This window comes from Sarcophilus harrisii, chromosome 3 (assembly GCF_902635505.1).
Source record: "Sarcophilus harrisii chromosome 3, mSarHar1.11, whole genome shotgun sequence".
In the NCBI taxonomy this organism is placed as follows: Eukaryota; Metazoa; Chordata; class Mammalia; order Dasyuromorphia; family Dasyuridae; genus Sarcophilus; species Sarcophilus harrisii.
The window spans coordinates 3,580,052-3,605,834 of NC_045428.1; the positions used below are offsets into that span (position 1 = coordinate 3,580,052).

The 25,783-nt window shown below is 51.9% G+C and overlaps 1 protein-coding gene across 5 annotated transcripts in view; it reads left to right on the top strand.

The window, feature by feature from the left end:
• Window positions 1-9,759: 9,759 nt before the first annotated feature.
• Window positions 9,760-25,783, top strand: part of ATP13A4 (ATPase 13A4) — a 68,284-nt gene continuing 52,260 nt past the window's right edge. For 2 of the 5 annotated variants that reach the window (XM_031957394.1, XM_031957396.1), the window contains exon 1: window positions 24,403-25,040. In XM_031957394.1, coding sequence (XP_031813254.1) covers window positions 24,660-25,040 — 381 coding nt within the window. In that variant the 5' untranslated portion in view covers window positions 24,403-24,659. The other 3 variants (XM_031957398.1, XM_031957397.1, XM_031957395.1) reach the window with 3 other exon arrangements.

Sequence of the window (25,783 nt, forward strand, 5' to 3'; positions counted from 1 at the left end):
TTGTGGATGGGGAATGAGATAAACTGGAGGCAGAGGGAGGAGGAGGGAGGTCAGAGAACACAACGGCCTCTCAGTCTCCTTGCCATCCTCATTCTCTCACATGAAGAGCTCCATTCTACAGCCTGAGTTGGACCTCCAGCAGTCACTGGCAGGGGGCTCCCCTGTCGCAACACGGGAAAAGCTCTGAGAAAACTTGAAAAGAAAGAGAACATGGTGGGAAGATGGAAATCTACACCCAGGAGACAGCGTCGAGAAAGAAAGAGAAGAATCAAAGCAGGAAGGAGGAGGGATGGATTCCAAGAATAAAGGGTCACCTGTACAAAGGCCAGGAGGTGGGAAATGGCTTGTCGCCGTTGAGAAAGGGTTAATGGCCAGTATCTTAATATTCCCAGCGTTCAGAGCTATATGTAAACATTTTATGCCAAATACTTATAGAACATATAAAAATAGGGGAAACACTACTCTTGCCCTTCCCCCCTCCCTATCTGGCTGGATGACCAATCAATCAACGAGTATTTATTAAATGCTTCTTTTATTCCAGGCCTAGTGCTGGAAACTGGGGACAAAAAATTAGAAATAGAACCGCTCCTGACGTCTTTATTGGGAAGGATAAGCCGTCTCTCCCTTCACCCCTTTCTCTTTTTTCTCTCTTTCCTAGACACTATAGAAACAAGATAATATTTTGAAGGGCATCACTAAAACCTGGACATAATTGATTGGAGTCTCAAAGATGTCCATGACAATTATCTGTAAACCTGATTCTTGGGTGATTCAAGGGGTCCTGGATGTGCATCCGTGCTCCATCATTGGTTTGCCATTTCCTCTTCCATCACATTTTACACATGAAGAAACTGAAGCAGAGAGGAACAAGTGATCACACAGCTGGTGAGTGTCTGAGGCCAGATTTGAACTTGGGGAAAATGAGGCTTCCTGATTCCATGGCCAATATCCTGGGCACTAGGGCACTACCCAATCCTTTTATCAATAAAAGCCCCCATGTCAATATGCTCCTATTCCCAGGTTCAGTTGGCCCTGTTCTTTTGCTCCCATTTAGTTCTGGGCTATTTCCCATCAGCAATGCCAGTTACATGTGCATATGCATACATACTCACGTATACATGCCCACCTACAAATTTATTTATATACATACACATTGACCCACTCCCTGGGCTGCTCGTTGAACCATATGAAGTATTCTAGGCAACAGTAATCCTCTATTTATTTGCTTTTCAGGATTTGATCGTCAGTCAATAAGCATTTATTAAGCACCTACTATGGCCAGATGAAAGGAATCCTAGTGAGTAAAGAACTTAAGTGAGTCTCGGTCATGGCTTTTGTGTCACTTTTGCTAAGGACACGAGAACGTGCTTTCAGTTGTCTGATAGAGTGCCAAGTAGCACAAAGAAGGGATGGTCATTCTTTTTTGTGTGTGGATTAATGAGTCTCCTTGATCGCAGGCCGGTGTTTACCCTGGAAACCTTGGGGAAACACAGTCCTCCTAAAGGAACGGACAGATACTCTCCTTAGTGAGCCTCTTGTGATGGAGCATCCTGTACCTGTCTCAAGAGCCACAGCCCAAATGAGAGGGTTATTTGTTGTCCTGTTCCAGGAACGTTGACTTCTTGGCCTCCCCGCAAGGGCTGGCTGGAACACCCTAAATCCTGGCTCCAGGGGCTGCTGCGCCCAAGAGCGATGATGACCACAGAAGCCCATTTCTTACGGCTCCTTGGGGAGAAGGGGGAGGTAGCGCCCGCCTGGTCCAGCTTGTGGCACCCAAGCTGTGGGTGAAGTGTGATCTTCGCCGTCTGGGCAGGGGAAAAGGAGAGCGACTGTCCTGATCGTGCATCCAGCGGAAGTGAGAAGAGATGAAGAGAGCCTCCATGTTGGGCATCCTGGGGGCAGCCTCCATGTTGGGGACCCTAGGGGCAGCCTCCATGTTGGGCATCCTGGGGGCAGCTTCCATGTTGGGCACCCTGGGGGCAGCCTCCATGTTGGGGACCCTGGGGGCAGCCTCCATGTTGGGTGACCAGGGGGCAGCCTCCATGTTGGGCGCCCTGGGGGGCAGCCTCCATGTTGGGGACCCTGGGGGCAGCCTCCATGTTGGGTGACTCGGGGATACTCCAAACCCATTCTTCTGTTCTCATGTTATTAAATGAGCTCATTTTCTGGAGGTTCAGAGCGGTTGAGTAACCTGCACCTGGTCATTGCAAGCCACATTCTCTGGGTCTCAAGTCATCACAATAGTGGTATTCAGTCCTTCCCCACATGGGGCCTCGGGCAGCAACAGCTGGGTGACCTCTCTGGGCTAGGAGAAGGCATTCTTTTCCAGGACTGGGGCTGAAGAAATGGCTTCCGAGGTCACATTGCCCCTGAATTTTTTTCCCTGGAAAGATGAAATGTGGAGTTTTATGTTTGGATTCCAAAATTAACTTCACAAATATGGGAGACATTGGAGTAGGTCAGTCAGCCGGCAAGTATTTAGTAAGTGCCAGCTGGCACCGCACTAAGTACTTTATTTATAAATATTCTCTCATTGCATTATCTCTCCTCATTCCTGTGTTTGGGTAGTGATACAAGTTTCATCTCATCTGAAAAGGGCACAGGAAACGGAGCAGGTTTAGTGGGGCAGATTGGATGGCTCCATGAGGATTAATTTAGAACTGGATCTAGAGCTTCGTTTTAGAGTTAAGGAGCCCAAGGCTGAGTTCAAGTGACTTGTCTATGTTTATTTGGATGGTAAGGAATTTGAACCCAGATCCTGTGACTCAAGGCAGTGGTTTTCTTGTTCTGTGCCCCTTCTGGGACTTGGTTTCCTTTGCTAGCATGGAGGGGGGTGCCTTTGCCATCAGTGCCCATCTGGAGCTGCTCACCTCCAGTGTCGATGGAGTGTGTATGAATGTGGAGTTTTTCTACTTTATGACTGTTTTTTCCCCTTCCTGAGAGTGCCCATGATCTTCTCTTTATGGTTTAGACCAGTGAGTTCATCTGCGCCATCTGCACAAACCTGGGCAGGACTCCAAGGCCTCTGGCTGCTTCTGGGCTTCTTGTCCTGAGCATAAGTGAATGAAGAGTGATCTTGAACTGGATATTCCCATGCTTGGAGGCTCCCTTGGAGATTCGAGAAAATGGCAGCTCCTAGGCCCCCCGGCTAAAGCAGGAGGGGGCTCCTGCCACTGTCCACTTCCTGGTCAGCCACTGAGAGATGCAGGCCCTGGCCCCAGCCTGCCAGCAGAGACGGCCTGGGAAGGACTTGTTTGGGCCAAGCAAAGCCAGGATGAGGATGACTAGAGATCAGCAGACCCACCGAGAGCTCCCTGTCTTGTGTATCGATCTCCTGGGGTGACTGGACGGCTCCCGTGGTACTTACCAAGTCTTTGTCAGTGCTCACTTGGCCCTTTTATGTTTTAAGTATCTTTTCTGGGAATGGGTGTGAGTGAAGCGACTAACTAACTAGCAGTCTGGGCAATGCACAGGGAGTGTTCCCTTTGGGCAGACACTGGGCAGAAGCCCCAAACCGAGCTCTGAGGGATTCCCTCCCCCCCACGCCTCCCTTAAGGGTCTGAAGAGATGGGGAGGGAATGGCAGAACGAGGCTGACTGGCATTGGATGCCAGGCTTTGTCCAGGATGAATCTGCTCTGCCTGCGAGCCCAGAGCCACAGACCCCTTAGCGCAGTATCTATTGGACGTATTAAATCATTTTAATAATTATTTCCCTATAATTGCTTTTCTTTGTAATCCTTTGCATTTCGTCATGTACATTTAACAGGATTCACCAGACTCACAGAGGGGCCCTTATATTGGGGATCCCGATCAGGGTCTTCCGGACGCCCCCTCTCCAGACATCTCCCCCCAATACATGCTCCTGCTCCCACCAAGTCCTTTCTGTGAACTCTCCTCCCAAAGGTCAGAGGGGAAATGCTGAGCCAGGACCCGGGAGAGCAGCGAGTGACAGCAATCCATCCCCTGCTCATATCTTTTCCTGGGTAATTCCAAGCAGGGAGCTTTATCTGGGCGCGGGCCCTTTCATCTAAGGTTGCTAGAAGCTTTACAAACATTAATTAATTTAATTAAGTCCCTGATACCCCAAAGTGGCCGGTAATTCCTTCCTGAGATATTGCACTTTTGTGTCCTAATGACCCTCCTTCATGCACAGCCAGGCAATTTAGGGGCTAACTCATCCTAATAACAGCCTGGATTTCTCTAATGTTCTTGTAATGAGGATCTCAAAGCACTTAGAGAGAGGAAGGGCGAGCTATCAGCACATGGGGCTGACAGGCTTTATTCCCTTTGCTGGCTCACGTCCAGTTGGAGTCTACATGACCTCAGCCTCGTCTCCGCTTCTCTGTGTGACTCAGCTCCTCCAGCTGGCCAAGGGGTGTAATAATATCATCGCCCCCCGGCCCTCTTCACAGGGATGTTGCAAGGAATCATGCTTATGATGCACTTGGAGATTCTTGGATGAAAGATGGAAGCGCTGACGGCTTGGGCACTTGCCCCGGGCCTCCAAAGTGGAGGGTCTGATTCACATTGATCATGTGCCAAATCCCCCACGTGTCTTGGTAGGATTCTGGAGTCGGTGGGCTTGGGTCTAACATGTGGCTTTATACCTGTGCGGCCTCTCTATGTCTGTTTCCTTTGCTATAGCTTTGCCTAGACCACCTCCTAGATGTGTGCTTCTGTGCTCCCATTCTCCCCAAATCAAGCTTTCCTGCTCTAAGGAGAATTCTCAGCAATCACTTTTGATATTCTCACACTAGCCCTGGAAGCTGGGCAAAATCTCTGGATCAGCCTTCTTCTTCCTCTTCCCCCACCATGAAATAGTATTCTATTTTTTCCAATTACAAAGATAGTTTTCACCATTCATTCTTTTTTTTTTTAATTAAAGCTTTTTATTTTTCAAAACACATGCATGGACAATTGTTCAACATGAGCCCTTGCAACATCTTGTGTTCCAAGTTTCCCCCACTTCTGCACCCCCTCCCCTAGATGGCAAGTAGTCCAATATTTGTTAAACACGGTAGAAATATCTGTTAAATCCAATGCATACATATTTATACAATTATCTTGCCACACAAGAAAAGTCAAATCAAACCAGAAAAAAAGGAAGCAAAACAAAATGCAAGCAAAGAAGAACAAAAAGAGTGAGAATGCTATGTTGTGAATCATATTCAGTTCCCACAGTCCTCTCTCTGGGTATAGATGGCTCTTTTCATTACTAAACAATTGGAACTGGCCTGAATCATCTCATTTCAGTAGTCATTCTTTTGTTATTGTTTTTTTTTTGTTACTTGTTTATTATAGTTTTTTATATACAAAACATAAACATGGGTCATTTTTCAACACTCCCCAAAACTTCTGTTTCAACTTTTCCCCTCCTTCCTTCCACTCCCTTCCCCAGATGGCAGGTAATCCACTGCATATTAAATATCAATATTCATTTTTGTAAGACTTTGAGTTCTACACTTTTTTTCTCTTTCCCTTTCTTTAAGATGACAAATAATCTGATAAGGGTAATACATGTACAATCACATTAAACACTTTCACATTCGTCATGTTGTGAAAAGAGACTCAGGAGACAGGAAAAAAACAGAAAAAAAAAAACAAATTAAAAAAGTGAAAATACTCTGCTTCAATTCAGACTCCATAGTTCTTTCTCTGGAAGTAGAGAATATTTTTCATCTTGAGTCTTTTGGAATTGTTGTATTGCCGAGAAGTTGATAACTGGACAATCTTGGCGTTACTGTGTACAGTGTTCTCCTGGTTCTGCTCACTTCACTCAGCATCAGTTCATGTAAGTCTTTCCAGGTTTTTCTGAAATCTGACTGCTCATCATTTCTTATAACAGTAATATTCCATTATATTTATATGCCACAACTTGTTCAGTCTTTCCCCGATTGATGGATATCCAATTCTTTGCCACCACAAAAAAAGAGCGGCTACAAACATTTTTGTACATGTGGATCCTTCTTCTATTTTTATGCTAACTTTGCAATACAGACCCAGTAGTTATATTGCACAATTTGACTTTCCATTGGACATAATTCCTTATTGCTCTCCAGAATGGTTGGATCAGTCTACAATTCCATCAACAATGCATTAGTGTCCTAGTTTTCCCACATCTCCCATATTTATCATTTTCCTTTTTTGTGACATTAGCCAACTGTAATGTGATATCTCAGAGTTATTTTAATTTGCATTTCTCTAGTGAATAGTGACTTAGAGCTCTTTTTCATATGGCTATAGATAGCTTTGATTCTTCATCTGAAAAATGCCTGTTCATATCCTTTGACCATTTATGAATAGGGGAATGATTTAATTTTTATAAATTTGACTCAGTTTTCTATTTAGTTTTGAGAAATGAGTTCTTTATCAAAAACATTGACTGTAAAAATTGTTCTCCAGCTTTCTGCTTTCCTTCTAATTTTGATTGAGCTGGTTTTGTTTGGGCAAAAACTTTATCACTTAATGTCAACAAAATTATTCACTTTGTATTTCCTACTGTTCTCTTGTTTGGCCATAAATTCTTTCTTGCTCTAAAGATCTGACAGATAAACTGTTTCTTGCTTTCTAATTTGCTTGTGCTATCACTCTTTCTCTCTAAATTATGGATTCATTTTGACCCTATCTTGGTACTGGATGTGAGGAGCTGGTCAGTGCCCAGTTTCTCCCATATCATTTTCCAGTTTTCCCAGAAGCTTTTGTCAAATAGTGAGCTCTTACCCCAGAAGCTTGGGGTCTTTGGGTTTATCAAATGCTGGACTACTATGGACTACTATGTCAGTGTTCCACTGATCCACCACTCTCTTTCTTAGCTGGTACTAAATCTTGACGATTGCTCCTTTATGATATAATTTCAGATCTGGTACAGCTAGATCACCTTCCTTTGCAAGCCTTCTTCCTCAACCTCCCTCTCTTACCTCCCTGAGATTGTAAGTTAGCCTGCAGGCAGCCTCCCCTGGCTCCATCTCCAACTCTGTACCTCCCCTCTGATTCTCAGTTTCTCTGAATTCATTCCCATTGTCTTCTTGCTCCTCCTCCCTCCTGCTAGTTCCTTCCCTCCGAGGTTACCTTTTATCTATCCTGTCTACATCTTGTAAGTGTAGCAAGGGCTGTCTCTCATATGTAACATGGAGGGGGGATGTCATTGTGTGCTTCCCAGGAGAGGAAGGCAGAATAAACATTTCTGGCTTCTTGTCTGCCCACCTTTCTCCAAAGAAAACTTTGTTACCTGCTGGGAGAGGAAGGAGATTGGGGTCCGAAGCTCCCAAGAGAAGAGGTCTGGGCTATAATTACATTTATCTGCTCCCCAAATTGTTCATCTAGGGGATGGTGGTTTTCTTGAGTGGGGGAAGCAGGACCCCAAGCTTTATATGCAAGGCTTGACTCCTTTCCCACCAAATGCCAATTGGTCCACTCTGAATGGGGAATAGCTAAGAAACCCATTCAGTCAAGTTTACAGCCACACAAAATTAAGGAATATCTATGCAGACAATATCCAGTGAGATCCTTGTTGTAACTGAACTCAGTGAAACCAAGGGTGTCCTAGATCTCACTCAAGAGGAAGTTCTTGAATTTTCTAATGGAGCAAGCTGGGGATAGAGACGTGATGGTGACTGTGCCTTCCTCTTACATTGGTTTTTCCTCGGAGTCTTTTCCTTCAGTCGTGTAGAGTGGGGTTGGCAACATCCATCATCTCCCTCAAAGCTGGAAACCCAAAGCCTTTATCCAGCTAAAAATAACTTCCTGGTGATGTCATTCTCTTCATGGTTGAGGTGAGATTTTATCTTATTCTTGAGTCAGGGGGCGGGGGAGCTTTATTCTTGTACATTCTATCAGTTCCACTGATTTGTTTAACTTCCCCTTGGATTTCCCTTTCGTTTTTTTCCGAAATGTTATTCTTTAAGAATTAAATGTTACTCATGATTGTCTTTTGTGTGATGTGTTTGGTGAGAGTGTGCTAAGCTGCTGAAGGATTAGCCAATGCTTCCCTTCCCTTAGAGTGATCAGGGGAAGTGAATTTTATCATAAAAAGGCGTTCTGTCACTGGAGTTCAAAACCTGATGTATGGGAACTAGACACAAGTCTTGCCGGATCACTCTCTTGGAGACAGAGGCATGTAGGAGTTAGTGTCCAGCCAAGAAAAACTCAAATGGAGTCGGGCAAAGTTGGACACAATTAAAAATGACAAAACAGCACAAGTGAAAGAGATGGAGCCCCAGGGACATGAGATGATGAGGCAAAGCCACAAGCAGAAGAAGAAGATGGGGGGAATAGCTTCAGAAACTGGATCAGGAGATCCGTTCCAGTCCCCGGTGCTCCCCCATTCCCCGTTTCTCCAGGGTTTGCTGAACTGGTCTCCGTGGGATAAAAATGGACCCTTATGTGGTTCTTGATCTGGGTATGTGACAAGGCTGGGGGTTTGGGGCATTTTGATAAGCCCGTGGCTACCGACTGAAATGTCAGCGTAGAGCAAGACAGGTACGGAGCCTCGGCAGCCTCTGGAAGCTCCGGACTTTTTCATTTGGAACATTATCTAATTTGGGCATTCCTACGTCGGGACCCAAAGCAGCGTCACAGCCCCTTTGCAATGGATGGTGGGAAGGGGAGGGAGGAGCAGAGTATCCCTGAAGCCCACCCAAGCACACCAGAGATTGAAGAAACCTCTTGGCTGGTTACTAGGTACAAGAATTGTCTATTTAATTCCCTTGCCATTTAATCAATCAATCTACCAAGTGACAGCCGACCTTCTCGATGGTTTACAGAGAGAAGAAAAGAAGCTAGTAGAGGTTGTTGGGTCCCTTCAAGGACCCTTCTCCCACTCTGATCTCACACATATACATAAATACAAAGTAAATGGTGAGGGGGCATTTGGACCATCTCCTGTTCTAGGAACCTTCAAGAGATAGTGAGTGTTTCACTCATCCCCAAACCCTGCAGAATTGTGGGGTCATCCTATGACATGAGGACCGAAACTAGAGGATGCTGGGGTCCCTTTCAGATTCAAATCTTCAAGCTGGAGTTGTGGGGGGGAGGGGTGCCTCCTAGGGTCCTGGACAGCTCCTGCAGAGCGGGTGTTCCAGGGAACCTTTGGGACGAGCTGGCAGGTGATAATTTCATCTGTCCATCCATCCATTCATCCTTCCAACTATGCATCCATCCAACTGTCTTTCCACTCTCTCACCATCTATCCATCTGTGCACACAGGTAACCCCCAACAAGGAAGTTTAGAAGCACCCACTGGTGCCAGGCTCTGTGCTGGGTGCTGGAGATGTGAGTGTAAAGAAGGAAGCCGCTCCTTTTCTCGGGAAGCAAGCTTTCCTTCTCTTCAGAGTTGTCAGGTTATCGAATCTAATCAAAAACAGTCCCAGCTGACTTTCCTACAGTATTTACCTAATTTTCTTGGAGTCCCACAATGCCCTTGTGAGAAAAGGCACACCAGAGCCCCTCCTTGCTAGGCCACAGGAGCAGGATTCTCACCCAGGGCTCTCTGTTTTCCAGAGACGAGCTTCCCAGGCCCAGCAGGGGTAGGACTCTCCTAAGATCCCAACTGGGCCGAGGCAAGCGCCTCTGGCTCCGGGTCCTGCCATTGTGGGTGACCCTTCCTTGGGAACAAGGTCAGTGTTCTGGCTCCCAGGCTGCGCCCCCGTCCCCTTCCTCCTCCATGGGAACTCCCTGCAGCCTTCCCCTCTCTCTGCCCTCCTCCCAGGCAGCCGGCCAGCTTTCTTCATTGTCTCGGCCTGGCAGCCCCGATCGGCCTGGCATCGAGGCGCTGGAGTTGGCCTGGGAGAAGCCTCCCGCTGGGCAGGCCTGGGGCTGGGGGAGAGCCGGGGAGCCCAAAGCCAGGTAGGAGCGGCAGGTCCTCCCAGCGGAGGGTGACTCGTGGGAGGAGCCTGGCTCTCGGCATTTCGATTCCCGGGAGGAAGGGCTGTGAGTGTGTGTGTGTTCTCGAGAAAGAGCCTTGAACCTGGCTCTGGGTCATTAACCATTTCAGCTGCAGAGAGCGGGCGGCCCTCGATGAGTCTGCCCTGACGGCAGAGCTTCCCCAGAAGGCACAGGAGGCGCAGCCCAGCGTTCTTCCATGGGGGACGAGTATGGCAAAGGCCACCATGCCGTGCTCAATAAGGGCGAGGAGAATGAGGTGGTAAGTCTGCCCGACCCCTCCTCCTTTGATGTGGTGGTGGAGCCCAGTGTCCGGGGCTGAATGGGAGGAGGGAGGAGCCCCCACCCCCCAGATGACCTTCTCAGGGGGACTGAAGAGTGGCCTGGCCCACGTGGGTCTCCCTAAGCTCCAGGAGACCCCCGTGAAGGAGCCTCGATCTCCCCTGGAGAGGAGGCAGCCAGGGGGCTTTTCTCCCTCTTCTAAGAGGTGAGGAAGGAGAACTAGACAGGATGCCTTTGGGGATCCTTGGAGCTCATCCAGCAATTTCTAGCTCTCTCTGACAAGGGTCTTGAGAGTTCTCTCCCCTGCCCTCCTGGTCTGGAACTGGTTTTCCTTGTTAAAAAAAAAATGAAAAATGGCAAATGATGACTGGGTGATGATTTCCCTGCCCAGGCTGAGCCTCCGAGGGTCCTGGCCGGGGCCCGAGACCACCCTCCTGCCCTTTGCCAGGATGCCCCTGCCAGGTCCCCAGGGGACCGCAGTCTGTGAGGCTGCCCTGGCTCCCTGCACCGAGAGCCCAACGCACCCGGGAATGATTGGAAATGTCTTCTCGGGTTATTACGCCAGCCCTGATGATTAAATTCTTTGTGGGTGCTTAAACTGGTCTTTCGAGTCTAATCTGCTTACCTGCTCCTATAGCAACAGCATTTTTGGGCCTTCAGGAGCCTATTCCCTGCTCTCTGCTGTCAGAGCACAGGAGATGGGGATGAGACTCGGGAGTCTCCCTGAAACACCTCTCCAGAGCCCCGTCATCTGGGGCTCCCACCAGCCTCCAGTCCCCCTTCCCTCTGACCCTCGGGCTGCCCTTTGTCTCCTTCCCTCTGACCCTCGGGCTGCCCTTTGTCTCCTTCCCTCTGACTCTCGGGCTGACCTTTGTCTCCTTCCCTCCCACCTTCCTGCTTACCTTTGTCCCCCGAGATTTTGATCTCTTGGTTTGTGTTTCTGAGGTCCAGATCATAAAAGGAGAGCCGGGAGGGAACATCAGGGGCTGGCTAGTCTGATCCTCTGGTTTTACAGCCAGGGAAACTGAGGCCCGGCAGGGTTCCTGGGTCTAAGTTGGACCCGTCTTTGTGGATGAGCAAAGGGAGGCCCGGGGGAGTGACGATGTTTGTGAAAGGCCATAGAGGGCAAGCCAAGGGATGGATGCGATGCTTTATGGCCAATATGTGCCCTTTCACGTGTTTTGTATGAATGTTTCCAATAAGAGACTAAGCAAATTGGAGAGACGCTGTCTCTGAAAGTAAACATGACCCACAGAAGCGACCACAAACTTATGGAGAAGGTCCAGGTGCGAGAGGCAGGATTCGAATCCAGATCCTCTGGCCCAAAGCCAGGAGCACCCCCTGCCTCCCTCTGCCCGGATTGGGGCAAGTTGGCCCATCTGTTCTCTTCTGAGCTCAAGGTGGGGGGCTGGGGCTGCTCTGTGGGCTCCCCCCCTTAGTCCTAGTGGTTCCGTCCAATTTTCTGCATCTCAGGAAAGGTGAGACTTGGAGGCCGTTGTGTTTGGCCGACCCTCCCCGCGGTCCTCATGACAAGGAAGACCCCCTGGTATTCCAGGAGAGAATGCAATGGGTGGGGGGAGAAGTCAGTCCTTGACAAACGGGCCCCACCACTCAGGGCATCCCCGCGCTCTGCTCCCCAGACACCCATATTGCCCTTCTCAGAGGCCAAAGGTCCCACGTTTTCCTGGTCCCCCCTCCCTTACAGTGACAGCTACTCAGCCAGAGCCTGGTGGTATAGCTCTGGCTTCCCAGCAGGCTTGGAGGTGGCTTCTGAGCGAGTTTGTGCCCATGTGACCCAGTGCCCCTTTTAAAAGCCTCCCAAGTGTGGGATTGAATGGAAACACCTCAAGAAATGGTGGAGAGACCCTGGCCCCACTGGAACTAAGAGAGCTAAATACGAAAAGTGGGTACCTGATTTTATGTCACCTCCATTTCCCAAAACTTCCCCTCCCCTCTCCTCCTAGCCTAGAGCAAGGGAAGGTGAGATTGCCCAAACTAACAGAGGATGTTCCCACCCATAATCCCCCACTCTGCCAGCCGGGCGGGTCCAGCGACCTCCTCCTGGCCAGATCTCCCCCGAGTCCTCATTCTCCGGGCCGCGGGGAGGTCTCCTTGAGGCCGGCTCACACAAGGCACGTCTGAGACTCCCCAGACTCATTTTGCCTGAGGAGGCTCTGGCTCCTGAACAAGCTTTTTATGTTTTTACAAGAAGCACCAAAATGGGAAACATCCTCCCTGGGAAGGGAACAAAAAAGGGGCCCCGACGCAGGGCTCCCAGTGTTCTCAGGTTCCCGGTGATCTCACCCACTGGGGCCTCCCCGACCTGACGGCTGACTCAGCTTAATCCACCTTTACCAACAGGGCTGGGACCATCACCGCCCAGACAGCCCGAGTCCGAAGGCAGCGGGGCAGAGGCAGGGAGGCCCTCCGCTCCCCTCTCGGGCTCTGGAGAATGTCGTCGGCCCAGATTCTATGAATCGGGCCCTCAGCAGGCACAAGGAAGGGGCCCCTAGGCCAACGCCGCCCTCGGCGTGTCCCTGTTCAGGAGCTGGGGAGAGACTTTTGTGGCAGAGGAGGATGCCCTGTTTCCCTTCTCAGTCACCTAGCAAGCATTGATTAAGCACCTTCTGTGGGCCAGGCTCTGGGCTAAGCCCTGGGAACACAGAGAAAGGCAAAAACCAGTGAGGGTCCTCGGGGAGTCCCCGCTCTGATGAAAGAGACCTCCTGCCAGCAATCAGGGCCATATGAGAGGCAGAGGAGGAGGAGGAGGGAGGCGATCCTAGAAGGAAGGGGCTCCGTCCTGGGGGTTCTGGGAAAGGCCCCCTGCAGAGGAGGCTGACCCAAGGGCTCCTCCCATGGCAGGTGAGGAAAGGACATTGTCTCCTCTTTCTAGCAATTATCCCTAAGACCTTTGGCTCCTACCCTGCTTTGCCCCAGGCAGGTTGGGGGGAGTGGAAATAGGATGGGGTGCCAGAGGAGCCTGGGACCGTGGATTCAGAGCCAGCCAGGCCATTTTGCAGACTATGCGATTGAGACCCAGACAAGGGAAGTGACTTGTGCCAAGTCCCACAGGTGGCACAGAAGGGCATCCGGGATTCATGTCCAGCTCCTGCAACTTCCAATGTCCCGACTTGTCCGAGTTCACGTCTCCACTCCGTCCCTGGCTACCTTCTTGTACATCATTCAATGCCCGAGTCTGTTTCCCCATAAGCAGAAGGCCCAAATTTTCCCGGATGGCCCCAGAATTCCTTTCCAGCTCTGAGTCCTGTGATTCCAAGTCTCTTAACCGTGGGGGCCTCAATTTCTCCATCTGTAGAATGAGAGGATTTGTAAGGTCTGCTTTTTTTCCAGAAGAGATTTATTTGATCGTTATGGTTACATCCCAGTAAAATGAACAGGTTGTGGCCACCTGGTGCCTCATCTGCGAGCCTTATCCTTCGAAAACCTTTTTTTTAACCAAGTTGAGGACACAGAGTTTCACTGCTTGAAGTTCCACCTCCACACCTTTTGATTGGAGGGGCGGGTCTTAGACCCAGGTGACCTGGGTGGCACATGCTGCCTGTGTGTCCTTGGGCAAGTCAGTGGAGAGCCTTAAATGGATAATATCACATAGCTGGGGCCCTCCCCCAAATTTAAAAGGGTCAGACAGGATCAGTTTCACAGTAGTGATCCACATCCTATCAGGGGACTTTTGGCAGCATCTGATCTTTTCTAGGACTTTTTTCTTGTAATCAGTTGAATAGAAGGGAGACAGGAAATGGTAAGACCTAGAAAAAGGAAGGAAGGAAGGAAGGAAGGAACTGAGTATTTATTGAGTTCCTACTATATGCAGACACTGCACAAATATTATGCCATTCAGTCTTTACCACATCTTGTAACGTAGGGACTGCTACTATCTCCATGGAAAAAGATGTTACATTTCAGCCGGAGTTTAGAGAAATAAATGTTGTCTCTGCACACCTTGTTCCTACCTTCCCCCCCCCCCCAGCCAGTTTCATAGATTCCTGTGGTCCACAGATCAGAGATTAAGAGCTCCTGGTCCGGCCCAACCCCTCCCTTGTACGTCTGAAGGGCTCTCAGAGGGGGGGCGACTCATCAGCCAGGCCCCGGGTTGCCTTCGTTCCCCCCTTTTGTTCCCAGCCAGGCTGCAGGGCCCAGGTCTCCCAGCCCTCAGCCCCTGAGACTCACTGCCTCCCCAGGCCCCGGCCCCATCTTCCCTTCCTTGCCAGATTTCTGGTGGGGGTTTTTGCGGCTCCTCTGACTGGTTTGCCTGCAGAATCTGGCTAACCACAAGTTTTGCATTTGGGGGAGAAAAGAAAAAGCCCAAGAGAAAGAGGCTTTGCTTGAGGTTCAGACTGACTCAGAGAGAAAGTGGGCCAGAGTCTCCCTGGGATGGATGCGAAACACGGAACGCTGGAAGGACCTGGTGACAGATTTCCCATCTTGCAACGGGCTGGCTTCCCTGGCTAATTAGCCACATGTACACTGGGGGTAGTGAAAAGCTCCCTTTCAGGCGCCCATGCAGGGCATTTCCTGGCATGGAGGAGGCCCCGGAGGGTCCTTCTAGGCCGCAGAAGCCAAGGGCAAGGTCTGGCAGGTGCCAGCGAGCTGAGAGGCCACGCTAACAGTCCCTCGCTTGTGTGCTCAGGGGTCTGGCCACCCAGTGGGCAGCAGCTGTTGGGCCGGGGCCAGGGGACCAGAAGCTGTGGGAATGGGCAGGAGGGCGGGCCCCTCCCCCCAGGGGACACTCTGTCCCTTCGTTGTCCAGCTGAAGCCTGTTCCTGGACCTGCCCCTCACTCTCCGGGCTAATGGGAGGCCGGTTCTCCTTTGGGAAGCTTCTCAGCACTTGGCTAGCTCTTGCTCGCTTCATAAAGGTTCTGCTTTTCTGCCCTGAATCTGACAGTGTCAGAGCATGGGGAGCCGGTGAGGGTCCTTTCTTCTCAGAGAACTTCTTTAAATCCCCCGAGCCCCTGGCGATGGCTCCTGCGGAGAGGAGGCAGAGGAGCAGGAAGCCTCGACCGCTGGGCTGGTGCGCAGGGAGAGGTGCCAGCTGTGGGGGAAGGAGCACAAACAGGGCCTGCAGCTCTGTCTTCACAGAATGGCCTGACCAGGATGGGGCTGCAGGACATTGGTGGTTTACTGCTGGACGTTCTCTGGGAGGCAGTCAGTGGGAGTCTGAAGGGCAGGAGTCATGTGGGCCCTCTGTCCCAGGGTCCGTCTGTCCCAGGGTCCGTCCGTCCTAGGGTCCGTCCAAACTAGGGTCCGTCCGTCCCAGGGTCCATCTGTCCCAGTGTCCGTCCGTCCCAGTATCCATCCATCTCAGTGTCCATCCACCCCAGGGTCTGTCACCAAGTGTGCTCTCCAGGACCCTGCCAGGTTTCTGAGTCAGTGATTTTCTGAAAGCCTGGAGAGCCCATATAGAACACAAGTGTGGGAGAGAGGGCCTGATAAGGAGCTTAGAACCACTCCCCTCCCCTGTCGCCCCCCCCCCCCCCCAACCCCGTGAAATCACTTTGCAGAGTGAAGCAATAACTGCAGAGTTTGTGGCTCCAAAAGGCATCAAAGATGACCCTGGGGACACTGACCAAGCCCTGGACTTCCTGGCTTTGCTCCCAGGGTGTCCTAAGGCCCTTTGATCAGCGGCCCTGGCCCTGCTTGGGTCTTTGTGGCTGCCCTGAGGAATGCCCCGGGTCCCAGGAGCTCGGGAGCAAAGGAAGCGTGGGCAGCGCAGGCCGATTGCCTCCCAGCCAAGCCCGATCCACGTGCCCCCGGCACCTGGGCTTGCCCCGGGCAGTGGCGCTGATGTGGATTGGGGTGGGCCAGCCCCAGCAGCCCCAGAGAGTCGCCTCTCTTGCAGGCAGAACCAGCTCTGCCGTAGCCACTGCTCTGATTTCTGCAGGAGGGGAAGGTCTCCAAGACGCTGGCGAGTGGGGATGTGCGGGCAGGACTCCGGGCGCTCACCCTCCCATTGTGCAGATGAAGAAGCTGAGGGTTTGTAAATAACTAGGAAGTGTTAGAAGCAAGACTTGAATCTGATCTTTGTCATTCGAATCCGAGCTGTTCTCTGCTTCTTGACTCCTCGAGGTGGGAATCATGGGAGACAGCCTGGATAGTCCCACTGTGGGGAAAACGCATGAAAAGATTGTTCCCTTCCTTCCTCTTTGAGAATGAGTCTTGGGGGCAGCTGCAGAGCACAGGGGTCAGTCAGAAGGGGCAGTTGGGGAGTGCAGGGCTTCAGCTCTGTCTCCCCCATCCCCCAAACCACTCCCCCATCCCCCAAACCACTTAAACTCTGCTGCCTCAGTTTCCTCATCTCTAACTTAAACTCCGCTGCCTGAGTTTCCTCATCTCTAACTTAAACTCTGCTGCCTCAGTTTCCTCATTTCTAAAATGGGGGGAACATGAGCAGTGCTTTGAGGATCAAATGGGATGATACCAGACTGGACCTGGAGCCAGCCCGTTTCTTACCAGCTGCTGGTCCTTGGGTGAGTGTGTAGCACCTAGAGGCAGGCAATTTGAGGGGAGGTTTAAAGGGAACCCCATTCATGAGGCCCCCACAGCCTGAATGTCCCACAGCAACTTCAGTGGCTGCGGCCAGTGTTTGCATTGGCCCAGGCTTGGTCCTCTGATGGTTTTTGGAGAACATTCTCTTCTTGTGACCTGAGCTCAGTTCTGGAGCGCAGCACCTGAGATTTGGGGAGAGCGCCCCGGGCAGCGGGAGAACCACCCAACCGGCTAATGGTCACAAAGCGTGCAGCTGTTGTTCATAGGCCCAGGAGCCTGCGATTGGAGGACCAGCCTTTCACCCAGCCAGGAGTCCCTTCTGTCCCGTTCTTTCCTGTCAGCTGCTTCTCGGCCCTACTAGAGCCGCTGGAGGGTGGGCAGCTTTAGCTGTCAGGAAGCACTTCCTGGGGCTAAGCTGGAAACCAAGGCCTCTGGGCTCAGCTCTGCCCTTTGAAGCACAGAATGAAGAAAGAAGGAAGGAGATAAGGACGGGAGGAAGGAAAAGAAGGAGAGAGGAAGGAAGGAAGGAAAGAAAAAGAATGGAGGAAAGAGAGAAGAGAGGAAAGAGGGAAGGAAGGAAGGGAGGGAGAGAGCAGTGCCTTATTTGGGAGCTGTCCTTGAATTCCAGTACGAGTTCTTGCTCAGAGCCAAGGACAGGGGAGAAGCTGTGAGAGAGCCAGTCCCCGCCGAGCTGCCCTGGCAGCCAGCCTTCCTTGCCCCCTCCACATTCGAGCCTTGTGCCCCAGAGCCTGCCCGGAGCTGGGGAGCCCAGCAGCGGAGCCCTCTCCTCTCCCGCTCCCTTCCTTTGGGGAGCCCAAGCCTGAGCTTCCTGCTTTCCTTCTCTAAGCACCCCCTGCCCCCCGTGCCTGCTCCCCAGTCCTGGGGCGCCCTAGAAGTCCTGCCACGTTTTCTCACACAGAGCCGAGGAGGGGGAAGGGAGCCGAGGGACCTGGCAGACAAGCGCCTGCCCTCTGATGCTTCAGGCTCCTTGCCACCCCGGCACTCCTGGCAGTCAGCCAGCCTCCAGCCCCGGAGTTTGGCGGTGGGGAGCAGGGCCTGGCGTGGGCCCCGATCCTGCAGCTCTGCTATGGGAGCTCCCTCCTGGGGGGGACAGAGGTGCTGCCCAGGGCTGGGTGCAAGTCCCGACTTAAGAGAGGACGTCCTTGTCCCTTGTCGGAGCTGCCCGGCACACCTAATTGTCACTGGGTGGAGCCTTCCCTGCTTGTTTTCGGCCTTACTCTCTGGTTCCAACCCATAGGAAGGAAGTGAAGCTCTCTCAGGCTCTGCAATCTGCCCGGGCATCCCGGGGGGGCCCTCGTGTGGGGCCAGGGAGGCACCTGTCACAGGTGCGTTTGGGAGGCTGCCCGGCCCGGCCCTCATGGAGCGGCCCAGAGGTGGCGGGGGTGCAGAAGGCGGGCGGTAGTAACTGCAGGCTCGGCGGGTCCGGGCCTGTGCGACTGGCTGCCTTTGCAGGGAGACTGGCTTAGCCGGGCGGGAGTTTCGGCTCCAGAAACAGTGCGATCATCAACACAGCAAGGAAACAAAATCCCGGCTTGAGCTGGGAAGAAAAACCATTTGGGCGCCTGCAGAGCACATCTACACAGACATGGCACGGACCTGTTATCTCAACGGGCAGAATGGCCACCTCCTCCAGCCTCTGGTGCTCCCGCTGCCCAATCCCTGCCCTCCACAAGGGAAACCTGGGGCTGCCCCACCCTTGCCCTCTGCAAGAGGAACTTCGAGCTATGAGCTTGGGCATTTTTGTCCAAACGTTCGGCTGAGAGCCCATTGGAGAGCAGACGTTATGGAGGAGGGGGTGAAGGGGACCAGAGACGCTTTAGGGAGCTGCAGAGGGCTCAGTGTGAGCATGGCCAAGGTCCGGTCTGCTGATGGGAGGGGGATGGTGGAGCATCCCTGAGGGATGGTCATGTGGCCGCAACATGGAGTACATGGACCAAGCTCGTGTGGGACAAGTGTGGAAATGGAAAGTGGGACTGGGGAAGAGCCTACAGCTCCAGATGGAGGAGTTGGACGCTGGCAGTGATGGGGAGCCGGGGAAGTTCATGGAGCAGGGGTGGCGCATCAGATCTGGGCTTTGGTGACTGTCCGCTTGGGGCCGGACCTGGAAGGAAGATTAGAATGTAACACTGAGGGCCCATAGCTACGTCACTGCCACTGCTGCCCACTGCCGGCATGCAGCCTTCCGATCAATCCAGCTCTTAATGAAGGTTTAAGGTGTTCAAAGCCATGGAAGAGACAAACTCTTTAGTTTAGTTCTCCTTCTCCTCTTCTTTTTGAAAATGGGGTTGGTAACCTCTTGGCAACTGGGTGGAGCAGCAGACAGAGCCTAGAACTTGGAGGCAGAAAGCCCTGCTTTGAATCTTGCCTCAGACACAAGTTGGGTCCCCAAACTGGGTTCTGACTCGGTTTCCTCACCTGAAAAATACAACAGCGCTTGCCTCCCAGGGCTCTCACGTGGATCCAATGATGGCAATCTGTGTGTGTGAGTGCGCACAACCTGTGCACACGTATTCATGTTCTGTGTGTTAACTATTAGTGCCCCTCCTCTGATTCCCGGATGCCTTCTCTGTTCTCCGCAGCCTCTTGGGGTCCCCGACAGGGGAAAGCCCACTGGCCAATCTGTCAGTACCTCCGAGATGGGCACCTTGGCAGAGAAGTCAGAGACAAGGAAGGAGACTCTAGGGCTCATCGTGTCACCCACCCCAGGCACCTCTGTGGGCCTCTGTTGGCACTTGAGAATCCCCTTATTTCTCTAGGACAAGAGCATCCCGTCCTTCCCAGCTGACTTTTCCTACATGATATGAGGCCCTTAGCTTTTTTCTGAACCATTTGACATTTTCATTAGACAAGTAGCCTAATCAGACCACGCTTGGCTGCTGTGAGAATTCTTTAGGTGGAAGCCCCCCAGTGTTCCTATTTTTCCGTCCCAGTGATGCCCCACTAGTCCACGAGCGCCTCAAGGGGAGGGGCTGTGTTTCTGCTTTTCAGTGGATCCTTCCTGACACAGTGGGTACTTAAAAATGCTTCCTGACTGTGACCCATGAGCCATTCTTCCTCGTTGGCCAGGATTAGGTCCAGAATATCATCTACTCTTGTGGGTTCCTTTACCTTTTGAGGTGTGACAATTAAAGATTTCTGGGAGATGGAGTTTCTGGGTAAATTATCAATTTTATTAACTACACTTAGAAAGCAGTGAACAAAATAAGCCCAATGTTCTTGGTGACAGAGCTTGTAAACCTTCAATATTTATAGTCTTTTGAAAAGGGGGTGCACTTGAGAGCGGAAATCAACTCTGATTGGTTAATAAGTAATGAGAAATGAATATTATAATGACAAGTGGGCTTATTCCAATGGGGGGGGGTAAGAAAGAATATCTTGTCTTGGTCACATATGCTTCTCAAAATCCACATCACTTATCTGACAAAAGGGAGAATCTCTATTTCCCCAGACCTTTCTGGGTAATACAATGTCCATTCACCTAAACTTAGAATTTCATTACTCTCTTTGATTAGATCTTCCTAGTTGTGTAAGTCCTGCCCAAGACTTCCCACTATGGTTGAGTTCTGGATGAGAAAGAGGAAAGTTCATTAGTCCTAATTAGTGGTTATTAATAGATGAGAGAAATAATGATTTCTCTCAGAGGGATGAAATCATCATTAAGGCAAGTTGAGAAATTATATTCACTGCTTGGGGGGAAGAGAGAAAGAGGGAGAGGGAACAAGAGAAGGAGAGAGAGGCGGAAACAGAGAGAGAGAGACAGAGACAGACAGACAGAGAGAGAGAGAGAGAGAGAGAGAGAGAGAGAGAGAGAGAGAGAGAGAGAGAGAGAGAGAGAGAGAGAGAGAGAGAGAGAGAGAGAGAGAGAAAGAGAGAGACAGAGAGACAGAGAGAAAGAGACAGAGAGAGAGAGGTGAGAATGAAAGAGTGAGTGAGTTCTAGCAGGCACCTGGATAATTGAATTTCCCTTAACCATCACATATCATGCCTTGATGCCAGACTTGGGGTCTGTTTACCAAACTTTTCATTTATTTATTTCCCTGGTTAAGGAGTTTGTAGTTTTCTCAAATAACAGCATCATTTTTGATTTTTTTCCTCAATTGCTCTTCACCCAAATTCTTTCTACTGTGTCATTTATTAAGCACCCACTGTGTGCCAAACACTCTACTGTCCTTCTCCCCTCTGGTTCCTGGAATGAATTACCAATAAAATGTAAGAGTTGTGAGTTAGGGTTTTATCTAATTTCTGAATTTTGCCATGTAGTGCAGTGATGTATTCCAGTAATGTAACAAAACTCTGAGTTCTATTTCCTTACAACACTGAATTTTTCCTGTATCCTGCAAGTTCATCCTGCATGCTACATAATTAGCTGTTCATCTGAGATAGTCATCTACTCACAATTAAAAATAACCAGATAGAACAGTAAGTAACCAGAAGGTGTCACGATCCCTTTGGAGCTACCTGGGGGATGAGTCCACTTGGACTCAGGGGTTTTGCTATCCTTCTCCTAAGAGTCAAAAAGCAGGAAGCAGCTTCTTGCTTAGAAGCACTTAGGTGGTTTAAAGGAGGGACCTTTGGTGGGCCTGGAGTCAGGAAGTTGCCCAAATTTGGTCTCAGAGCTGTGTGACCTTGGAAAAGTAAATACTTCTGCCTGCCTGTTTCCTCACTTGTAAAATTAGAATAAAAACTTCTATTTCACAGGACTGTGATGAGGATTGAATGAAATATTTGTAAAGTGCTTAGCACAATACCTGGCACACCGTAGGTACTTATCCCCCTTCACTGTAGTAATACAAGTGGTGCTGGGTTAGAGAAAGGGGAGGGGGATAAATTCACTAGGGCCCCCTCAGTCGACAATTAGCTGATACAATGAAAAAGTCTTGATGGTCTCATAAGCCCTGGACAGAGGCGGCCTTGGAGCCTATAGAGCTGGCTCCGTGGCTTGGCTAGCCTTCTTGCTGATGCTGCTTGGAGGGAGATATTTGGCACTTACCTCCGTTATTGCTCGGGGCATCCTCAAAATCTTAGTGTGGTCAAACACAATTATTAAAGCTCTGTTTAGTTATTTATTATTATTGTTATTAGTTAAGCTATTGACCTTCAAACCTGCATCAAGACTTTTTGGGGATACTCCATACATACATACATATACATACACATACATATACATACACATACATATACATATATCTATATCTATCTATGTATCTATGCATCTATGTATCTATCTCTGCACCTACCTCTGTATCTCTGTATGTATCTCTGTATCTCTTTATTTCTTCATCTACCTCTGTATCTATGTATCTATCTCTGTATCTCTGTATCTCTGCATCTACCTCTGTATCTATGTATCTATCTCTGTATCTCTGCATCTACCTCTGTATTCATGTATTTATCTCTATCTCTGTATCTCTTTATCTTTTCATCTATCTCAGTATCTCTGTATCTATCTATCTATTTACTTCCTAAATCCTCAGAGGATCTCCATGATCTCCAGGGCAGAATCTCCATGAGTCAATTTTATTTAACTCAACAATTCAATAGTATAACAACATTTGTAGAGCATCCTGTGCCACAATTGCCCCATATGCTCCCATTACTGTTCCCTGACCCACAATTTGCTTCTCCCCACTCTCCCCCACACACCCCCATCTGGGATTTCAGTAAAGGCAGAGGGTAAAAGAAGCAGAGGGGGCAACTCCAGAAGACAGAGAAGCCCTTTCAGAGACTCCCCAAGCATTTGACTGCTCTAGGGCATGCAGGAGGGGGAAGGCACCTTGGCTAGTGCCATGTTTTTAAAAGTCCCTTGAAATACCCAGCATGTCAAGGCTGTGCTAGATCCTACCCACTCACCCGGGTCACAAGCCCTTCCCCTCAGTTGATGTTTTCAAGGGTTGTTCAGCACCTGGCACCCCTCCTTCTGGGATGAGCCTTTCTGAATATTCCAGGCAGATTCCCAGCTTGACGTGGCAACCCCAGGTAGAGCTCCTCTGCTATTGATCTTGTTGACAAGGAAAGAAAGAAATAAAACATTTATTAAGCGCCTGATATGTCCCAGGCATTATGCTCAGGACTTTACAACCACCCCACCTTCGAAGGCAGGCACTATTATCACTCTCATTTGGCAGAGGAATAAACTGACGCAGACACAAGGAAGTGACCTGTCTGGCACCACATAGCTGGCTTAGAAGAACAAGATCATATTTGAACTCACATCTTATTTCCAGGCCCAGCACTCTCTTCACTGGGCCTTCAAGGTCACATCTCCATATGATGACAGGGGGCTCTGGGAGAGGAGGCTTGATTGGCTGGCCAAGCATTGGAGTATTATTACTAGTTACATCTGCTCTGACTCCCCCTGTATTTTCTGTGGTTGAATCGATCCTAGGTTCTCCAAGACTGTCCTACAGAGTTCATGCTCAGCTGGGTCTTGTCAAGATGGTGGGCTTTGAGCCTGACCTCAGAGAGCCAGCCAGTCCATTTACAGTCTGCTAGTCAGTCAACCAACGGGCATTTATTAAGAGCTCCCAACTTGCCAAGGACAGGCTGCAAAGGAAGGTCCTTCCTCTCATTTCAGTGAGTGGAGAGAGGCAGGAAGACCACGTGCCGGTAACTCCATAGGTACAAGGTAGAGCCAGACCTGTTGAAAGGCAGCCTCCAGGGCAGGAGCAGTGGGAATGGGGTGGGGGGAGCAGGTGGGTCTAGGAGGGAAGCCAGAATGTTCAGGTGCACAGAGAGCCTTCCAGGCATCGGGACAGGAGGGCCCCACCCCAGAGGCAGGTGATGGAGGCGCCATTGGCCGCAGCCACTGTTAGAGAGCCTGCTGACTGAGCGCTGCCACAGAGGGGCAGGAGATCCACCACCGCTGGAAGTCTTGAGAGAAGGGGACTTTGGGGAGTTATTTTTTTAAAAAAAGAAGCAGCAAGAGCTGGAGCGGGTCTGAAGGAGGACTCTGGGAAGCTGGTGCAGCCGAACAGCTGGCTGAGGAAAACATCAAATAGGGCAAAGGAAGCTGGGAGCGCGGAGAGCCGCTGCTCTGGGGGGAAGCTGGGAGCAGGGAGAGCCGCTGCTCTGGGGGGAAGCTGGGAGCGCGGAGAGCCGCTGCTCTGGGGGGAAGCTGGGAGCGCGGAGAGCCGCTGCTCTGGGGGGAAGCTGGGAGCGCGGAGAGCCGCTGCTCTGGGGGGAAGCTGGGAGCGCGGAGAGCCGCTGCTCTGGGGGGAAGCTGGGAGCGCGGAGAGCCGCTGCTCTGGGGGGAAGCTGGGAGCGCGGAGAGCCGCTGCTCTGGGGGGAAGCTGGGAGCGCGGAGAGCCGCTGCTCTGGGGGGAAGCTGGGAGCGCGGAGAGCCGCTGCTCTGGGGGGAAGCTGGGAGCGCGGAGAGCCGCTGCTCTGGGGGGAAGCTGGGAGCGCGGAGAGCCGCTGCTCTGGGGGGAAGCTGGGAGCGCGGAGAGCCGCTGCTCTGGGGGGAAGCTGGGAGCGCGGAGAGCCGCTGCTCTGGGGGGAAGCTGGGAGCGCGGAGAGCCGCTGCTCTGGGGGGAAGCTGGGAGCGCGGAGAGCCGCTGCTCTGGGGGGAAGCTGGGAGCGCGGAGAGCCGCTGCTCTGGGGGGAAGCTGGGAGCGCGGAGAGCCGCTGCTCTGGGGGGAAGCTGGGAGCGCGGAGAGCCGCTGCTCTGGGGGAGGGGGGAGCGCCCAGAGCTGCTGCGCCGGGGCGGGGTGGGGGGAGGACGGAGCTGGGAGGCAGAGAGCTGTGGGACACAGCAAAGCCCCCGGGGTGACGAGCCAGTGAGGAGCCCCGCGCTGCCAACCGCCCCGTTACCCTGGCCCCAGTGACTCAGGAAGTGCCCCCCTAAGAGGAGAAGGGCTTGGGGGGGGTCACTGGCGCCCACCCAAGGGCGCAGAAATCAGCTTAGGAAACTTGCAGCGAGGGAGAGAAGCCGCGGGATTCACGCCCTGCGAGAGCTCCGGGCTGTTCTTCCAGATGAGGGAACAGAGGCACAGAGCGCTGAGAGAATTCGCTTTCAAGGGAGCATGGAGGGTTCTGCAGAGAGATCTTAGAGCTCCTTCACTTCAGCCTCAGTTTCTTCATCTGGAAAATGGGCACACCGGAGGCTCCAGGAAGAGGATGTGGGGAAGGGGGATTTTTCTGTCCTGCACAGGTCACGGACTCCTCTGCCTTGTGTTTCAGGAGATATTTGGTTACCAGACGGAAGGCTGCCGGAGGACCCTCTGCATCGTGGGCTACGTGTTTTCCTGTGGGATCCTGCCCTTGGTATTTTACTGGCGCCCGGCCTGGAGCGTGTGGGCCCACTGCGTCCCGTGCACCCTGAGAGAAGCCGACGTCGTCCTCCTCAGGACCACGGTAGGTGCCCCCGGGGCTGTGCTTGGACACTGGGGAAGGGGGCGGGACGTTCATCTTCAGAAGCCGGGGGCTACCGAGTGGGGGGTGGGATGGGGGATGGTGGGCTCTGAAGGAGGGGAACGGAACTGTGAGGGGCAGGGGCTCCCACACTGGCCCAGAGGCAGGGCTAGAAGCCGGCTCCGGAGCCGTCCAGGCGGCTTCGCGAGCGCAGGAAGGTCCAGCCTCCGCTTGCTCCTGAGCCTCAAAGCCCCTCGTCAGGAGGCTGGGCAGGGAGCACAGCAGCGATAGTCAGGCTGGCGGAGGCCGGGACAGGCTCTTCCTTGCCGGGCCACGGCAGCCTGGCACCCCCCCCCCCCCCCACTGGCTCTAGACTAGAGAGTCTTAGTTACTTAGTCCCTGCTGTCCCCCGCCTTCATCCTGCCATCCCTGGCTTTTGTGCTTTGGCTTTCCCCATTGGCACAGGTGAGGGGGGCCCTGAGGGAGGGGGGCTGTGTCCAGCGGCCCACAGAGACTTCAGTTCCCAGAGGCCCTGGCGGGTCACGCAGGATGGCGGGTACGGGGCAAGACCCGGCCAGGTGGCCGGGCTCAGGCCTCAGCCAGGAGGGCCCAGGAGGAAAGGGAGTTGCTTTGGAAGCTCCTCCCAGGCAGCCTTGCTGCTTCCAGCTGTGGGAGGAGGTGCCGGAGGCCCGAGAGAATGGTCCCTGACTTCTGCCTCTGGGGAGTCTGCAGGGATCAAGTCCAGG